Below are 18,684 nucleotides of genomic sequence, written 5' to 3'. Positions count from 1 at the left end.
CTTCCCAATCTGTGTATCTTTAATTTCCTTTTCTGGTCTTAATGCATTAGCTAGGATTTCCTTTCTGGTATGTATTGAATAGGAATGATGAGAAAAGACATGCTTGCCTTGATCTTTTAGGGGAAAAAAAACCCTAAATTCTCACCATTAAGTATGATGTTAGCTATTGGATTTTTGTTGATACTCATGAACAAGTTCCCCTTTGTTGCTCGTTGAAAGTTTTTACATGAATAGGTATTCAGTTCAGTTCAGTCGCTCAGTCATGTCTGACTCTTTGCAACCCCATTAACGGCAGCACACCAGGCCTCCCTGTCCATCACCAACTCCTGGAGTTCACCCACATTCATGTCCATCGAGTCAATGATGCCATCCAACCATCTCATCCTCTGTCGTCCCCTTCGCCTCCTGCCCTCAATCTTTCCCAGCATCAGGGTCTTTTCAAATGAGTCAGCTCTTCGCATCAGGTGGCCAAAGTATTGGAGTTTCAACTTCAACATCAGACCTTCCAATGAACACCCAGGACTGATCTCCTTTAGGATGGACTGGTTGGATCTCCTTGCAGTCCAAGGGACTCTCAAGAGTCTTCTCTAACACCACGGTTCAAAAACATCAATTCTTCGGTTCTCAGCTTTCTTTATAGTCCAACTCTCATATCCATACATGACTACTGAAAAAACCATAGCCTTGACTAGACAGCCCTTTGTTGGCAAAGTAATGTCTCTGCTTTTCAATATGCTGTCTAGGTTGGTCATAACTTTCCTTCCAAGGAGTAAGCGTCTTTTAATTTCATGGCTGCAATCACCATTTGCAGTGATTTTGGAGCCCAGAAAAATAGTCTGACACTGTTTCCACTGTTTCCTCATCTATTTGCCATGAAGTGATGGGACCGGATGCCATCATGATCTTAGTTTTCTGAATGTTGAGCTTTAAGCCAACTTTTTCACTCTCCTCTTTCACTTTCATCAAGAGGCTCTTTAGTTCTTCACATTCTGCCATAAGGGTGGTGTCCTCTGCATATCTGAGGTTATTGATATTTCTCCTGGCAATCTTGATTCCAGCTTGTGCTTCTTCCAGCCCAGCGTTTCTCATGATGTATGTACTCTGCATGTAAGTTAAATAAGCAGGGTGACAATATACAGCCTTGACATACTCCTTTTCCTATTTGGAACCAGTCTATTGTTCCCATGTCCAGTTCTAGCTGTTGCTTCCTGACCTGCGTACAGGTTTCTCAAGAGGCAGGTCAGGTGGTCTGGTATTCCCGTCTCTCAGAATTTTCCACAGTTTATTGTGGTCCACACAGTCAAAGGCTTTGGCATAGTCAATAAAGCAGAAATAGATGTTTTTCTGGAACTCTACTGCTTTTTCGATGATCCAGCAGATGTTGGCAATTTGATTTGGTCCCTCTGCCTCTTCTAAAACCAGCTTGAACATCTGGAAGTTCACGATTCATGTATTGCTGAAGCCTGGTTTGCAGAATTTTAAGCATTACTTTACTAGCGTGTGAGATGAGTGCAGTTGTGCAGTAATTTGAGCATAGGTATTGGATTTTGTCAAATGCATTTTCTGTTCTGTTGGTATTATGATTTTACTTTTTTAGTTTTGTCTTTCATTTCTTTCAAGGAAATTAGCTCTTTTCCTCAGTATTTGTAATTTTAAAAGTTTTGTGAAGTAAAATTGTTTGTATTTTCCTTTCTTTTGAGGTTTGTGTCACACCTAAAGGCTTCCTACTAGAGCGTTATATGTAGAAGGATTGCTCTCTTTTCTGTTACCATGATTTTACTTTTCATATTTACATCTTTGACTTTATTTTATTTGGGGCAAAATATTAGTCAAGGATCAGAATTTTCTCTGATGGCTAAAAGTTGTCCCAGGTGGATTAAATTTTTGGTAGATGGAGATAATAGAAAAGTGGCAATCCAGACTAAAGGAACTATAGAAATCAAAGTAGTTTAACAGGGTTCGACAAAAAAAGCTGGTTTCCAGTTTTGTTTTAGGTAAAGGAGATACAAATACAGGAGGGAGGTTGTTAGGTGGGGCTTAGAAGATGGTTGAGAGCAAAATGTGGAGAGCTCTTGATAATCAGAAACAGACAGTGACAGGCTTTAGGACAGGTTGGTTAATACAGTGAAGACTGTGTTATAGAAAGTCATTTGAATGTAAAATGTGAAATGATTTGGAGTAGATGACTCTTGAACAAGAAGAGATTTTTTGTCTTCTGAGTGAGAGTATATTAATGAGAATAGCTATAACAGCTGAATGGATAAAGGTGACAGAAGAGGTTTAGAACTATAATTAACTCAGGATTTTGCTAGTAAGTATAATACTTTGAGGAGGAATGAGGTTTAAAGGAGAGGGCACCAAAAATGGAGGAAGTCATGAATTTGATTTTGAACACGGTTATTAGTCGTTCAGTCAGGTGGAGTGAAAAAGTGGCATATGGAAATATGGGATATATTTTGATAGTAAGAGGTCAGCCTAGAAGTCTGATTTTGAGGTTAGCAGCGTAGCGAGTTGAAGTTTTGAGTAGGTGAGATCCCCTGAAGAAAACAGGAGAGAAAGTAAAAGTCTTCTCTTGCAAATACTTGGTTTTAAGAATTTAGGGAAGGAAGAATTGATGGAGGAGAAACGCCATCTGTGAAATGGAAAAGCCAAAGAACGTGAGTGTTAAGATTAATGATACACCCCTCTCCCCTTTTTTAAAAATAGGAAATGGACCCTCAGGAATCTGCCTTTCTTACATGCTGTCAGGCTACAGACCGTATTTATCATCAGAAGCAATTCATCCAAATACAATCTTACATAGTAAATTAGAGGAAGCAAGACATCTTTCCATTGTTGATCAGGTATTATTTTTTACATGTCAGTCCTTTTCAATTTTTTATACTGAGACAAGATTAATTTTCTGCTACATGAGCATTGTATTTCTTAACTGAAAACCTTTCCTTTTAAATAACACTTTCTAACATTTTAATTTTAGATTTGTAAGTATATCTTGCTGAGTTAACTTCCATTTATTTTCCTGAATTAATTAGAGCAGAATTTCCCAAATTACACCCTGATGGAGTTTTTAATAGGTGCTTTATGCTCAGGTAAGTTTTGGAAATGCTGCTTTTTATTATTAAAGTGTTAGGGTAGATATATTAAGGCATACTGCCATATTAAAGCCATCTTCAAATTTTGTAGTAAAACGATCTGATTAGCTTTTTGAAACAAACCATTTCCCATGTTTATTTGACCTGAGAATCTATTAAGATCTCTAAGGAACATCAGTGTTTTGTTGCATGCTGTCTGTAAAATGCTGGATTGGAGTAATGGTTTTCACTATTACGTTAGCTGGAGTTTGTTTGTTTTTTCCAAACTCTGCCTTTTTTCTTTATGTCTTTTTTTTTTTTTAACTTATTTAGGACTTAGAATATTTGTCAGAGGGCCTTGAGGGCCGATCATCCAATCCAGTTGCAGTACTTTTCGACACACTTCTTCATCCAGATGCTGACTTTGGGTATGATTATCCATCCGTTTTGCATTGGAAATTAGAACAGCATCATTATATCCCTCACTTAGTTCTTGGTAAAGGTCCACCTGGTGGAGCTTGGCACGTGAGTATATCTTTCTTAGCATTTTAGTGAGTGTGAGTTATTTTGTATGACGTCTTGATAAGACCGTTTTGATTCTTAAACATGATATAATGTTATATATGATGATTACCAAATCTTTATCTGAGAATTTTAATGTGTTCAGTTAAATCCAAGTTAATTGCTAGTAGAAATTAAGCCAAATTTGATTACTGGTAGTGTCTTAGAATAAGTGTTTCTCTAAGAATTATATAGAGAATATTTAAGAATGTTGGGCATAGTAAAAAAATGTTTGTTTACTTATTGTAGAGTTTACAAAATCTCACACAATATTTCATACTACTACCTGTTATTTCCCTACATTTTCAAGAGCTTCAATGAAAAAATGTATTGTAAAAGAAAAAAATTGTATTTGTCTGCTTGGGTTGCTAAAACAAAAATACCGTAGAGTGAGTGGCTTAAAAACACACTCACATTTTGAAGGTTGGAAGATCCAGGACCGTGGTGCCAGATGACTCAGTCTGTGGTGAGGGCTCCTCTTCGTGCCCTCACCAAAGAGAGGGTAAACTCTTCTTGTAAAGTCACTGATCCTGTTTTCAGGGCATCAGTCCCATGACCTCATCTAGCCCTAATTAACTTACAAAAGCCCCATCTCTAAATACTGTCACATGTGGGGTTAGGGTTTCAGCAAATGGATTTGGGGGGATGATACAATTCAGTCTATAGCAGAAGTTAAACCACAAAACTGACCAACACAAAGAGCCAGCCTGTTTCATTGGCAGGCAGCAACTAATAATTGTTTTTTACTCCTGTGTTCTCAGAAGTTAGTATAGTGTCTAGCATATGGTAAGTACTCATTTGTTGTACAAATGTTAAATAATATTTGCTGTTATGAAATACAGACTTCATGGGAATTTTAACATTTAATATCAACTCTTGAGTATAAATTTCAGTTGGATGTTCCTGTGTTAGTGCAATGTTATATGACTGAAGGTTTACATTTATCAAACAACTGTTTTGGAACATTTGTAGATGAAATATATCACAAACTTTTTTAAATCTTAATTACCTTTATGGTAATGGATCATAGCTATCAAAATATCTATGCCTTTTAGCTCACATGTTTATGTTTGCTTTGTTAATAAGTAGCATTCTTAACAAAACTGCATTTATTGAAACAGCCATGAAACAGTTTTTAAGTTTTAGGCTACCTTCTATAAATTCCCGAGTTTTTATTTTACTTGTTTGTTTTCTCCTTAGAAAAATGTGCTGCAGGCAATAATTCATGTTTTCTTTTCTCCCACTTACATATCAGAAAGTTAAAGTATGGATAAGCCTTGATTACTAGAAACGTATTTGAATCAGTGGTAACGTGAAATATACCTGAAACTTGGTTCTGATCCTAGTATCAGGCCAGCCTGCTTCAAAGCAGTGGCAGCCTTATGCATTGTCTTCCTGTGGTGGTTTTGTACTATCACAAATAGTAAGACTGTAAGCCACAGTGCATAGTAATTGCTCTATAAATGTTAGCCTGTAGTAATAATAATGACTCCCATTCCCAATACTGGGCTTTATAGAAACAGGGAAAGAAGGATTCAGATTAGGAGGAAAAAAAAAAAAAAAAAACACAACTTAAAAGAGTTGGTTGAAAGAGATCATTGAGGTCATTGGGAGAGATGGTTTTGGCCTTTGGGCTTTTCTTGCTTTGTGCTGAGCAAAATAGAAATAAGTAGGGCAAGCGTGAAGGGGCCCACTTCCTTAAAGGCAGCTTTGGCTTCAGCAGTGAGTCTGTTCTTAATCAGAACCACTTGCTTATTTCCCTGGTTTCTTAAAGTGTTAGGAATTAACTTTTTCCCTTTTGTTTAAAGTGTGAAAATAACTGATTTGCTCCTCTGACACTGTATTCTGCATCTAATTATGTTTTATAGGCCAAAGCTATCACCATTGTGTAGGCATCGGGTAATGTTGTAAATCTGATTTATAAATGTATAACTGTATGAAAGGAGTATACACACTACCAAATGTTGAAAGTATTTGAAAGTTAATTGGAATAAATTTCAAGAGGTAATTTACAGACCATTTAGGACTTCTTTGAGCTCTCCTTATCCAGACTTAGAGTAAATGAGATGGGTTTGGTTTAAAAAAAAAAAAAAAGACCATGTTACTGATAAAATGTGTTTTTTCTTACACATTTTTATTCAAATAGAATATGGAAGGCTCAATGTTGACAATCAGCTTTGGAAATTGGATGGAGCTACCTGGACTTAAATTTAAAGACTGGGTATCTAGCAAACGAAGGTAAAGATCAAACTATTAAAATTTTGATATACAATGGGAAAGAGTCTGTCAGCAAATTTCAAAATAGTTGTGACCCTGTCTTAGATGAATAATATTGATGTTTGTATCTTTCAAATAAAACCTCCTCATCGTAGTGGTTATGAGCTAGTTCTATTTAGAGATTTTATAACACGAAGTACACAGAGGTATGGACTTGCTGCAGATTGTTACCACAATTTATCTCACTCTACTGTTAAACCACTCTCTGTTTAGTTATTTTCTTGTCCACCTACATATCCTTTACTTGTTTACTTATTTTTAAGAATGGGTTTGTATAACTTATTTTTATAAGTGGATATGTATATCTTCATGTATACATATCTCTTGTGTACATTCCTAAAGTATGCATATACTTATTTTTATAAATGGATCACTTCATCTAGTGCATATCTCAGATACCTAAAGTATTTGACTTTTCCGAGTAGAAGAGTATATATAATGAATAATTTAAAAAGGCAAAAGACTTATACAATCTGAAGGAAAACCAGAGTATACATAATGAATAATTTAGAATGATGGAATAAAATAGATTCTATGATGTGGTCATCTACTTGGCTATAGAGGTAAATATTTAATAAGAATAGTAAAGTATGAGAATAGAAATTATGAAAATCTCAACTTGAAAGAATACAAGTTTATTTTGTATTTATTTTGGAGAAAGAATTCAAAGTTGAAAGAAAGAAATTATGAAAAGCCTTATCATTTTCAAGTCATTTTCATTCCTACAGATAGGAATTACCAATACAGAGAATCTACTCTGACCGCTCAGAGAAACAATAAATTAAAACAGGAAGTTACACAAAACCTTTGAAATAGGGCTGTAATGTTCAAATGCTTGACTTCCTGCTAGATAAAAACCATGTTAATCTACAGTAGTTTTCCTTAATTTGAGAAGATTTAAGGAGAGTAAATTTAAACCAGCATGGGTAATTGAAATTAAACCTTTCAGATATTACTTTGGGATTTTTTTTTTAACAGAAGTTTTATTGTATAAGTTTGAAATGTAAAATTGCAAAATCAGGCAAATTGTATAAATTCTTGATTTTCATAAAAAAGTGAAATTGCTCAACTTATTTTCCCCTTTATGATGCAGGTAAACAAGGAAAAGCTTTAAGATTTGTGTACCAGAAGTGTTCATCCTTCCAAGTTGAGCATGTTGTGTTTAAGTAACATATGAAAATGACTCTTGTGATAAATATTAGCTTTAGTTCCTGCTCTTGCATAGTGTTGAGAAGAGTGTTAGACCTCTCGAGATTGACTGCAGAGTTTGAATTCTGATTCTGTAACTTTTAATGTTATGACACTGGTCAAATAACTTAAAATAGCTGTCATTTCATTAGCTATCAATTTCCTAGTTTGCAAAATTGAGGTAGTAATAATTATAATTATTACATAGGATTTCTATAAAAATTGAGAGTTAATAAATTCTAAATCTTAATTACTATAGTTATTAAACTTCTCACTTATTCCAGTTACAAGTTACACTGAATTGTGTGAAATGAATTGGTGGGTTTTGTTTTGTTTTTTTGGCCCCACTACATGGCTTGTGGGATCTTAGGTTTCCAACCAGGGATTGAACTCAAGCTCTTGGCAGGGGAAGTGCAGAGTCCTAACCACTGGACTACCAGGGAATTCCCTAATTTGGTGTTTTTTCTGCTACTTACCTCCAATTGGGGCACTGTTTAAGGATACTAATGCCCATTGCTTTACAGTTCAAGTGGAAAATAAAAGATGTATTAATGTGCTTTTTTTTTTCCCATAAGAGCAGATTATATTTATAGATCTCCTTATGAGTAGGAAGGATGTCAAAGAATTTCAGTTAAAGTGGAGTCGCGCAGTCGTGTCCGACTCTTTGCGACCCCATGGACTGTAGCCCACCAGGCTCCTCCATCCATGGAATTTTCTAGGCAAGAGTACTGGAATGGGTTCCCATTTCCTTCTCCAGGGGATTTTCCCAACCCAGGGATCAAACTGGGACTCCCACATTGCGGGCAGACGCTTTACCATCTAAGCCACCATGGAATCCCAGAATTTCAGTAGAGCTATTCAGAACCCTAAAGGATGATGCCATCAAGGTGTAGCATTCAATATGTCAGCAAATCTCAAAGACCCAGCAGTGACCACAGGCTGGAAAAGGTCAATCCTCATTGCAGTTCCCAAGAAGGGTAGTACTAAAGAATGTGCCACCCATTGGACAGTTGCACTCATCTCTCATGCTAGTAAGTTCAGTTCATTTCAGTCGCTCAGTCATGTCCGACTCTTTGTGACCCCATAGATCGCAGCACGCCAGGTCTCCGTGTCCATCACCAACTCCCAGAGTTTCCTCAAACTCATGTCCATTCAACCATCTCATCCTCTGTCATCCCCTTCTCCCCCTGCACTCAGTCTTTGCCAGCATCAGGGTCTTTTCAAATGAGTCAGCTCTTCGCATCAGGTGGCCAAAGTATCGGAGTTTCAGCTTCAGCATCAGACCTTCCAATGAATATTCAGGACTGATTTCCTTTAGGATGGACTGGTTGGATCTCCTTGCAGTCCAAGGGACTCTCAAGAGTCTTCTCCAACACCACAGTTCAAAAGCATCAATTCTTTGGCACTCAGCTTTCTTTACAGTCCAGCTTTCACATCCATACATGACTACTGGAAAAACCATAGCCTTGACTTGACTTACTTGCTAGTAAGGTCACACTTAAAATCTTGCATGCTGGGCTTCACCATTATGTGAACCAAGAACATCCAGATGTCCAAGCTGGGTTTAGAAAAAGAAGAACCAGAGATCGAATTGCCAACATTCACTGGATCATTAAAAAAAGCAATGAAATTGCAGAAAAACATCTACTTCTGTTTTATCCACTACATTAAAGTCTTTGACTGTGTGGATCATAACAAACTGAGGAAAGCTCTTAAAGAGATGGGAATACCTGACTATCTTACCTGTCTCCTGAGAAACCTGTATGGGGTCAAGAAGCAACAGTTAGAATCCTGCATCAAACATCTAACTGGTTCACGATTGAGCACTGAGCACATCATGAGAGATGCCGGGCTGGATGAGTCACAAGCTAGAATCAAGATAGGCAGGAGAAACATCAGCAACCTCGGATATGCAGATGATAGCACTTTAATGGCACAAAGTGAAGAGGAACTAAAGAGCCTCTTGATGAGGGTGAAGGAGGAGTGAAGAAGCCAGCTTAAAACTAAATATTATGAAAACCAAGATCATGGCATCCAGCCCCATCACTTCAGAAGGGGAAAAGGTGGAAGTAGTGACAGATTTCCTCTTCTTGGGCTCTAAAATCACTGAGCATGGTGACTGCAGCCATGAAATCAGAAGACGATTGCTTCTTGGCAGGAAAGCTATGGCAAACCTAGATGATGTGTTGAAAACCAGAGACATTACTCTGCCAACAAAGGTCCGTATAGTCAAGGCTCTGATCTTCCCAGTGGTCACGTGTGGTTATGAGAGCTAGACCACAAAGAAAGGCAGAATGCCAAAGAATTGATGCTTTCAAACTGTGGTGCTGGAGAAGACTCCTGAGTGTCTCTAGGACAGCATGGAGATCAAACCAGTCAATCTTAAGGGAAATCAACCCTGAATACTCATTGGAAGGACTGATGCTGAAGCTGAATCTCCAGTATTTTGGTCATCTGATGCAAACAGCTGAATCTTTGGAAAAGTCCCTGATGCTGGGAAAGATTGAGGGCACAAGGAGAAGGGCGTCAGAGGATGAGATGGCTTGATGGCATCACCGATGCAAAGGACATGAACTTGGGCAAGCTCGGAGATGATGAGGGACGGGGATGCCTGGCGTGCTGCAGTCCATGGTGTCGCAAAGAACTGGACACAGCTGGGTGAATGAAGAATAAATGAGTAGGAAAATACAGAGAGAAATGTTATCTGTTTAAATGTAGGATGATTTTGTTCGGCCAAAGACAGATCTGAATTATTTTTGGTCATTATGAAAATGAAAAGCAACTTATTAAAAATTGTGTCTAGATATTATCTTTAAGAATTATATATATTACAGCCAGACCTGTAATATCTCGATGGTTATAATCTAATTCAGTCTACAGTTGTATAGAATACAGACTGATAGTATAACTGTAGGCTGAATTATTTAGATTACAATTGTGAGATAGAGTAAAACAGTAATTTTCAGTAAGCCACATTTTAATCCATTTATTTAGTAGAAGTTTATTGACAAAGACAGCTAATCTGAACAGATACTTAGACAAGACATTGGGGAAACAAAGATGCTTTAAATACAGTTTCTACCCTCATGGGACTTACTCCATTGATAAAAATAATTTATTAGCATTTAAAAAATTTATTTTTGGTGGCACTGGGTTGTCTTTGCTGCATGCAGGCTTTCTCCAGTGCCGTGAGCAAGGGGGCTGCTCTGAGTTGCAGCGCGTCAGCTCCTCGTTGTGGTGCCTTCTCTTGCTGCAGAGCACAGGCTTCAGTAGTTGTAACACGTGGGCTCCGTAGCTGTGGTTCATGGGCTCTAGAGCGTGGTCTCAGCACTTGGGGCACACGGTCTCAGTTGCTCCATGGCATGTGGAATCTTCTGGACCAGGGATCAAACCTGCGTCCCCTGCATCAGCAGGCAGATTCCTATCCACTGGACCACCAGGGACAGCCCCTAATTTATTAGCGTTTTTAGAGAAAAGGAAAGGCTTTCTTTCTTTGTGAAGTGTTAGGGTAAGAGTTAGTTTTAGCTTAGACAGTCCAGAGGAATAAAAAGATAAAATAGTGGACTAGATGGAGAAGTAGTAATCATGGAAACTAAAAGTATTATCCTCATGGAATGTTCTTCCTTTTCTTTTCATAGGAACCTAAAAGGGGATCGAGTTATGCCAGAGGAAATAGCTCGCTACTATAAACACTATGTCAAAGTCATGGGTCTTCAGAAGAATTTCAGAGAGAATACTTACATTACCTCGGTATCAAGACTCTACAGAGATCAAGTTGATAATGATGGTCAAGGCCGAAATATCTCAACACAGCATTTACAGATAGAGAAGTCAAAATTCGCCAAGAGAAACTGGGAAATCAGGGGTTATCAGCGAGTAGGAAATGGTTCTCATATTCCCTTCTGTCTCTTTGCTGAAAATGTAGCTCTGGCAACTGGAACATTAGACTCTCCTGGCCGTCTGGAAATCGAAGGGGAAGATTTTCCTTTTGTGTTTCATTCAATGCCTGAATTTGGAGCTGCTGTAAGCAAAGGAAAGTTGCGTGGCAAAGTGGATCCAGTGTTAATTGTAGGTTCTGGGCTTACCGCAGCTGATGCAGTACTGTGTGCTTACAACAATAATGTCCCTGTGATTCATGTGTTTCGCAGACGAGTAACTGATCCAGACTTAATTTTCAAGCAGCTTCCCAAAAAGCTTTACCCAGAATACCATAAAGTCTATCATATGATGTGTACTCAGTCATATTCTTTAGACTCAGATCTTTTATCTGCTTATACTAGTTTTCCTGAGCACCATGTGCTTGCCTTTAAGTCGGACATGAAATGCATTCTTCAGAGTATCTCTGGATTGAAGAAAATATTTAGGCTCTCTGCAGCAGTAGTGTTGATAGGTTCTCATCCCAATCTGTCTTTTCTGAAGGAGCAAGGGTGTTACCTGGGCCATAACTCAAGCCTGCCAATCACATGTAAGGGTAATCCTGTGGAAATAGATGCATATACCTATGAGTGTGTTAAAGAAGCCAACCTTTTTGCATTGGGTCCATTGGTTGGAGACAATTTTGTTCGATTTTTAAAGGGAGGGGCACTGGGTGTTACACGCTGTTTAGCTATAAGACAGAAGAAAAAAAAGCATTTATTCGTTGAAAGAGGAGGAGGAGATGGCATAGTGTAGAGCAGGTTTACAAGTAATTTATATGGACACTTTACCATTAAAGATTTTTAATAGAGATATTACAGTGTACTGGCTTGAATTTTCTGAACTTGAATTAACTAGGAGAGCCTCAAGCGATAATAACTATTTTTTAAAGTTAACTAGAATTTTTGTCCTGATTACATTGTAATGTATCAAAGGTGTCAATTGTCAGACAAATAGAAGCACTGCCAATCTGATATACTTTAAGTTCTCACTTAACTGAAACATTCTTTTCTTCTAAGACTTACTTTTTTGTGATCACTGTTGATTATTTATGTTTGATTCCCAAAATATAACAGCATTGAATCTATAAAGCTGCAGTCATTAAATGGCCAGAGCTTCCCCTCACTTTATATATTGAGTTACTGTGCTGTTCAAGGATGGTTCAGAGACAGCATCAGCTCCACTTGTGGCTTGTTAGAAAGGTAGCCTCTCAGGCCGCATAGCAGACTCACTGAATCAGAAATTGCATCTTAATGAGATCCTCAAATATGTATGCTTATTAAAGTTTGATACACACTGGTCTAACAGAAAATGGGATATAAATGTATATATGCTGAGGGTGGGTGGAAATAGAGGGGATAATCAACTCAGGTTTTATTTATTTTGAAATTATCAATTGTATGTCTAATTTATTGACAAATATGATGGGATTTTTTTTATTGTTGAAACCTTGACAGGCAATTCATATTCTCAGCTTCTAATAAACCATTTAATAATGCTGGCATATATTCAGGAACCTACCAAGGTAGTTTCTGGAGCTATATTCTCTAGTTAACTAGCATAACCCTTAAACGAATTTGCATTTCAATAAATTTTGAATGGAACTACTTATTTCTGTGTGAACACTGAGTTAATTTCTGTCACTGAAACTTAAAGATGTTTGGGTGTAAGTACTTTTAATATTGCAGTACTTTTTGAGTATTACCAGAATTATTTTTATCAGAATTATTAAAGGTTAAAATATAGAAGGTAAAAATCTGCCTTTCCTATTCTCAAATGGTTACTTTGAAATTCTTTGTTGGAGATGACATAGCATTTAATCCTATGGTTATTTATTGAAGTATGTGTTCTGTCTTGGTTTATACCTAGGTGTGCTTAATGTCTGTATTTTCATACAAATCTCCAAACATTTTGTGTTAGACAAAGAAGTGTTACAAAGTTCTCTGTGGCAAATTGAATTTCCCGGTCTTTCTCTCTCTTTTTTCTTTTTGGTTAAATTTATTTCACCTGGAATGTGTTTATTCAAAGTCTATTTCTATTTTTTTGGTATAATGGACTAGAAGTCAGGATTTATCTGTCCGTGTGCTTATAGATTTATTTAAGAATTTATTAAAAAGTATTAATTCACCTTAAAATATTGTTTGGAATAGACATCTACAACTAGTTGTTTTGGATGAATTCTTATTCTCTTGATAATGTCATGTCTGATGAGCTTGATTTTGGAATTGATGTACCAGTCTTTATCATCATAACCTTTTCAAATTAATTTCACACCTATTGATATGGTGTGACATCCTTTGGTACACTTGATGGAGCACTTTCTTGTTTGTTCTTTTGAACTCTGAAGGAGTTGATGGGATGCTTTTCTTGGTGTTGCTTCTAAATTGAAAATGAGTTTGTTATGAAGATGGTTTCTTGTTGTTGAGTTGCCAAGTTGTGCCAACTCTTTTTCGACCACATGGACTGTAGCCTGCCAGACTCCTCTGGTAGGAGGAGTACCTTTTACCCATTCAATAGCATTTTTACAATTAAAACATTCACCAAAAAAAGAACGACTTCAGGGAAAATAAAACTTCAGCAGGGCCCTAATAAACCTGGTTAATAATTCCATTTTTAGTAACCTCCCATTTCTAAGTTCTCCCTCAGACCTAGCTGCCCTGTGTTGGGAGTAGCATCAAAGTGTTTTCGCTGTTGTAATATATACTCTTGATCAATTTCTGTCCCATTATTTTAAATCTGTCATTATCCATCAGTACCAACTACTTATTCAGGGAGGGAGGAAAGCACTAAATATTTTGACTAGTCATACTGTGATAAGGGCATCTCCTTCATCCCTCAAAAGTCTAGCTCTTGAAAGAATGATTAAAAAGCAGAATCTCTTTGGAGTTTTGGAAGTAATACAATAAAAATAAGATTTAGTTGCAGCTCTCTGTTTTAAGCAGTCTGAGTATGTGAACTTGCCACAACTTTACTTTTGTAAAAGTTAAATAAAGGCCAGACATTCAGTTGAGACCCCAAATTGGCCAAGCCTTGGAAATACAGTTACTATAAATCTGCATTACCCTAAAACCAGTCCTCAAGAAGATCACACTAAATGTGCCAGCAAGTTAGTTAACTGCTGCCACAGAACCTGACTCTGTCTAAAGACAACAAAACCCAGGTCCTCAGCGGCATTACAGCATCTGCAGTGTACAACGTGCAATAAAAGTTAGGTGTGAAGACAAGAAGACGTGACCATAAGCAGAGGGAAAAAACAAGTCATCAAAGTAGATCCAGAGTTGACACAGATATTACGAGTAGCAGAAACACTTTAAAAGCTACTACATAAATGTTCAAAATATTAAAGAATATTTAAGTCTTAAGTGAGTGAGTCTGAGAATAACATAAAAACCTCATATTCTACAGCTTAAAAATACATTCTGAAATGAAAGATTTACTACATGGGCATAAAAATAGACAAACCACTATAGGAGTAAAGGTCAATGAACTTGACAGTTTAATTGGAACTGTTCAAACTGAAGAATAGATTAAAGGAATTAAAAAAAAACTGACTTGAGCTAAATAACAAGTGGTCTAACGTATAGTTGGATCCAGAGGAAAGCAAGAGTGACTGGAACAGGAAAATGTATGTGGGGAAATAAAGGTTAAAAATTTTACAAACTTGATTTAAAAAATAAAAAGCAACCCACGCATCCAAGAAACTCGAACTGCAAACAATACATATTAAGACAACAATCAATTGCTAAAAAAGATGAAAAATTTTTAAAAGCAGTCAGAGTTTGACACATAACTGAACAATGGAAAGAATGAACTTAACCAGGACAACATAATCAAGAATACAGTAGAACAATGTCTTTAAAATGCTGAAGTAAAAAAATATGTCAAGCTAAAATTCTATGATGAAAACAAAAAAGCTGACACCAGGAAATATGCACAAAAAGAAATGTTAAAGTTCTTCACACTGAAGGCATGTGATATCTGGTGAAACATACCTACATGAAGGAAGAAATTTCAGAAATGAAAAATTTAAATTCTTTTTCTAACTCCTTAAATTATTTAAAATCAAGTTGAGTATTGTGAGGAAAATGACAGCATTTAATGAAAATAAATAAGCTTAATTCAGAAATTGAAAAGGAAGACTTAGGATATGTAGAAGTAAGATAATAATGGGATGAATGGAAATGCACATTTCCTGAGCCTGGCCCTGTACGTCAGAGCAACCTGGAAATCTGGGTCTTGCTCTGGTGGGTGGGGCCCACCAGTCAGTCTTTAATCCAGTTTTCTGTGATGGGTGGGGCCGTGTTCCTCCCTGTAGGTTGGCCTGAGGCAGCCCAGTCCTGGAGCTTGCAGTCACTGTGGCAGGCTATGGGCCCGTCCAGGAGTGATGGTGACCTCCTCCAAGAGGACTTGGGCCAGCACTCCTCGACTCCCAGGACCGCAGCTGCCAGTGCCCCGACCCCGCGGCAGGCCATTGTGGACCCACGCCTTCTCCAGAGCTTCCCAAACATTCACAGGCAAGTCTGCCTCAGTCTCTTGCGGGGTCATGGTTCCTATCTCCTGGATTCTCGTGTGCATGTGGTTTTGTCTGTGTTCTCCAACAGTCTCTGTTCCCCAGGCCTATGGAAGTTCTGCAATCAAATCCGGCTGAACTTCAAATTCCCAGGGGATTCCCATTCCCTTTGCCAGATCCCCAGGTCGGGAAGTCTGTTGTGGGGCCTAGGACTTGCACAGCAGTGCGAGCTCTTTGGTATAGTTGATCTCCAGTTTGTGGCTCGTCCACCTGGTGGCTCTATGGTAGGGCTAACAGCGCCTTCCTCCAAGAGGGCTTCTGCTGCACACCGTGCTGCCCAGGACTGCTGCCATCAGTGCCCCTGTCCCCGCGGCAGGCCACCGCTCACCCGGCCTCCACAGGAGACCCTCAGACTCTTGCAGTCTGGCCCAGGCTCCTGAGGTGGTCACCACTCCTTTCCCTGGCTTCCTCTGTGCCCTCCAAGAGTATGCCAAATAGGAGGTTTGATTTTAAATGTGGTTGCACCCCTCCTGCCATTTGTTCTTGGACACGGGGCATCTTTTTCTGGTGGGTTCCAAGATCCTCCTTTCGATGGTTGTCCAGCAGCTAGTTGTCATTTGGTGTTTTCACAGGAGATGAGTGCACATCCTCTGCTCCACCATCTTTCTCTACAGTTAGCATACATTTTCTCGCAATTCAGTAGAACTTTTCATTTTGTTAATAGTTTCCTGTGCTGTGCCAAAGCTTTTTAGTTTGGTGTAGTTGCATTTATTTATGTCTACTTTTGTTTCTCTTGTCTGAGGACATATATCCCCACCAAAAGATATTTGAAAGACTAATGTTAATACACAACCTATGTTTTCTTCTAGGGGTTTTATGGTTTCAGGTATTACTAAATCTTGAGTCCCTTTTGCGTTGATGTTCGTATATGGTATGAGAAGGTAGTGCAGCTTAATTGTTTTGCATGTAGGTGTCCCAACACCATTTTTTTGAAGAGGCTGTCTTTTTCCCATTGTGTATTCTTGCTTCCTTTGTTGTAGATTAATTGACCATAGAAATATGAGGTCATTTTGGGCTCCCTTATTTTGTCCTAGTACCATAGAACTTTTTATCACTGTAGCTTTGTAGTATGGTTTGAAATCAGAGAGCATAATGCCTTCTCCAGCCTGTTCTTCCAAAATTATTTTGGCTATCTGAGGTCTTTTGTGTTACCATACAGATTTTAAAATTATTTGTCTAATTCTGTGAAAATTAGACAAAATGCCATTGGTATTTGATGGGGATTGCACTGAATCTGTAGATTGCTCTGGGTGATATGGTTATTTGACATTAACTCATCCAATCCATGAGCATGGTATACCATTCCATTTGCTTGTATCATCTTCAATCTCTTTGATCATTATCTTACACTTTTCTAAGTACGGATTTTTTATATCCTTGGTTAGATTCATTCCTAGATATTTTATTGTTTTTGATGCAAGAGTAAATGGAATAAAAAAAAAAAACTCTCTCTAAAAGACTTTGTTATCAGATGTAGAAATCTATGCAACAGATTCCTATATATTAATTTTGTATGCTGCAGTGTTACTGAATTCATTTAGTAGTCCTAATAGTTTGTGGTTTTTTGATGGCATCTTTCAGTTCAGTTCAGTTGCTCAGTTGTGTCCGACTCTTTGCCACCCCATGAACTGCAGCACGCCAGGCCTCCCTGTCCATCACCAACTCCCAGAGTTTACCCAAACCCATGTCCATTGAGTCGGTGATGCCATCCAACCATCTCATCCTCTGTCATCCCCTTCTCCTCAGGCCTTCACTCTTTCCCAGCATCAGGGTCTTTTCAAATGAGTCAGTTCTTTGCATCCGGTGACTAAAGTATTGTAGTTTCAGCTTCAGTATCAGTCCTTCCAGTGAATATTCAGAACTGATTTCCTTTAGGATTCACTGGCTTGATCTCCTTGCAGTCCAAGGGACTCACAAGAATCTTCTCCAACACCACAGTTCAAAAGCATCAATTCTTCAGTACTCAGCTTTCTTTATAGTCCAACTCTCACATCCATACATGACTACTGGAAAAACCATAGCCTTGACTAGACTGACATTTGTTGGCAAAGTAATGTCTCTGCTTTTGAATATGCTGTCTAGGTTGTTCATAACTTTTCTTCCAAGGAGTAAGTGTGTTTTAATTTCATGGCTGCAGTCACCATCTGTGGTGATTTCGGAGCCCGAAAAATAAAGTCTGTCTCCACTGTTTCCCCATCTATTTGCCATGAAGTGATTCCATGGTTTAGAACAATAAAATAACTTCTAGTAAGTCTGCTTACCCTACATCAACCTCTTATAAAGGTAAGAAAAGTGACTCCACAGCATATTTGTGAATTCACAATTGATAACAGCCTGAGAAAAGAGCAGTTCAATTTAGTTCAGTCGCTCAGTCGTGTCCGACTCTTTGCAACCCCATGAATCGCAGCACGCCAGGCCTCCCTGTCTATCACCAACTCCCAGAGTTCACTCAGACTCACGTCCATTGAGTTGGTGATGCCATCTAGCCATCTCATCCTCTGTCGTCCCCTTCTCCTCCTGCCCCCAGTCCCTCCCAGCATCAGAGTCTTTTCCAATGAATCAACTCTTTGCGTGAGGTGGACAAAGTACTGGAGTTTCAGCTTTAGCATCATTCCTTCCAAAGAAATCCCAGGGCTGATCTCCTTTAGAATGGACTGGTTGGATCTCCTTGCAGTCCAAGGGACTCTCGAGAGTCCTCTCCAACACTACAGTTCAAAAGCATCAATTCTTCAGTGCTTAGCTTTCTTTCTTCACAGTCCAACTCTCACATCCATACATGACCACAGGAAAAACCATAGCCTTGCCTAGACGGACCTTTGTTGGCAAAGTAATGTCTCTGCTTTTGAATATGCTATCTCGGTTGGTCATAACTTTCCTTCCAAGGAGTAACTGTCTTTTAATTTTATGGCTGCAGTCACCATCTGCAGTGATTTTGGAGCCCCCAAAAATAAAGTCTGACACTGTTTTCACTGTTTCCCTATTTCCCATGAAGTGATGGGACCGGATGCCATGATCTTTGTTTTCTGAATGTTGAGCTTTAAGCCAACTTTTTCACTCTTCTCTTTCACCTTCATCAAGAGGCTTTTTAGTTCCTCTTCACTT

The 18,684-nt window shown here is 38.3% G+C and overlaps 1 protein-coding gene across 4 annotated transcripts in view; it reads left to right on the top strand.

The window, feature by feature from the left end:
- OSGIN2 (oxidative stress induced growth inhibitor family member 2) overlaps nt 1-12,623 on the top strand; it is a 29,525-nt gene extending 16,902 nt beyond the window's left edge. For 3 of the 4 annotated variants that reach the window (XM_070802937.1, XM_070802938.1, XM_019973923.2), the window contains 4 exons: nt 2,707-2,843; nt 3,405-3,596; nt 5,779-5,870; nt 10,736-12,623. In XM_070802937.1, the coding sequence (XP_070659038.1) occupies nt 2,707-2,843; nt 3,405-3,596; nt 5,779-5,870; nt 10,736-11,768 (1,454 nt within the window). In that variant the 3' untranslated portion in view covers nt 11,769-12,623. The remainder of the gene's footprint in view (nt 1-2,706; nt 2,844-3,404; nt 3,597-5,778; nt 5,871-10,735) is intronic. The other variant, XM_070802939.1, reaches the window with a different exon arrangement.
- The last annotated feature ends 6,061 nt before the right edge of the window (nt 12,624-18,684 follow it).

The sequence above is a fragment of the Bos indicus genome, chromosome 14 (genome assembly GCF_029378745.1).
Source record: "Bos indicus isolate NIAB-ARS_2022 breed Sahiwal x Tharparkar chromosome 14, NIAB-ARS_B.indTharparkar_mat_pri_1.0, whole genome shotgun sequence".
Taxonomy (NCBI): Eukaryota; Metazoa; Chordata; class Mammalia; order Artiodactyla; family Bovidae; genus Bos; species Bos indicus.
This window is presented reverse-complemented; position numbering and strand designations above follow the sequence as displayed.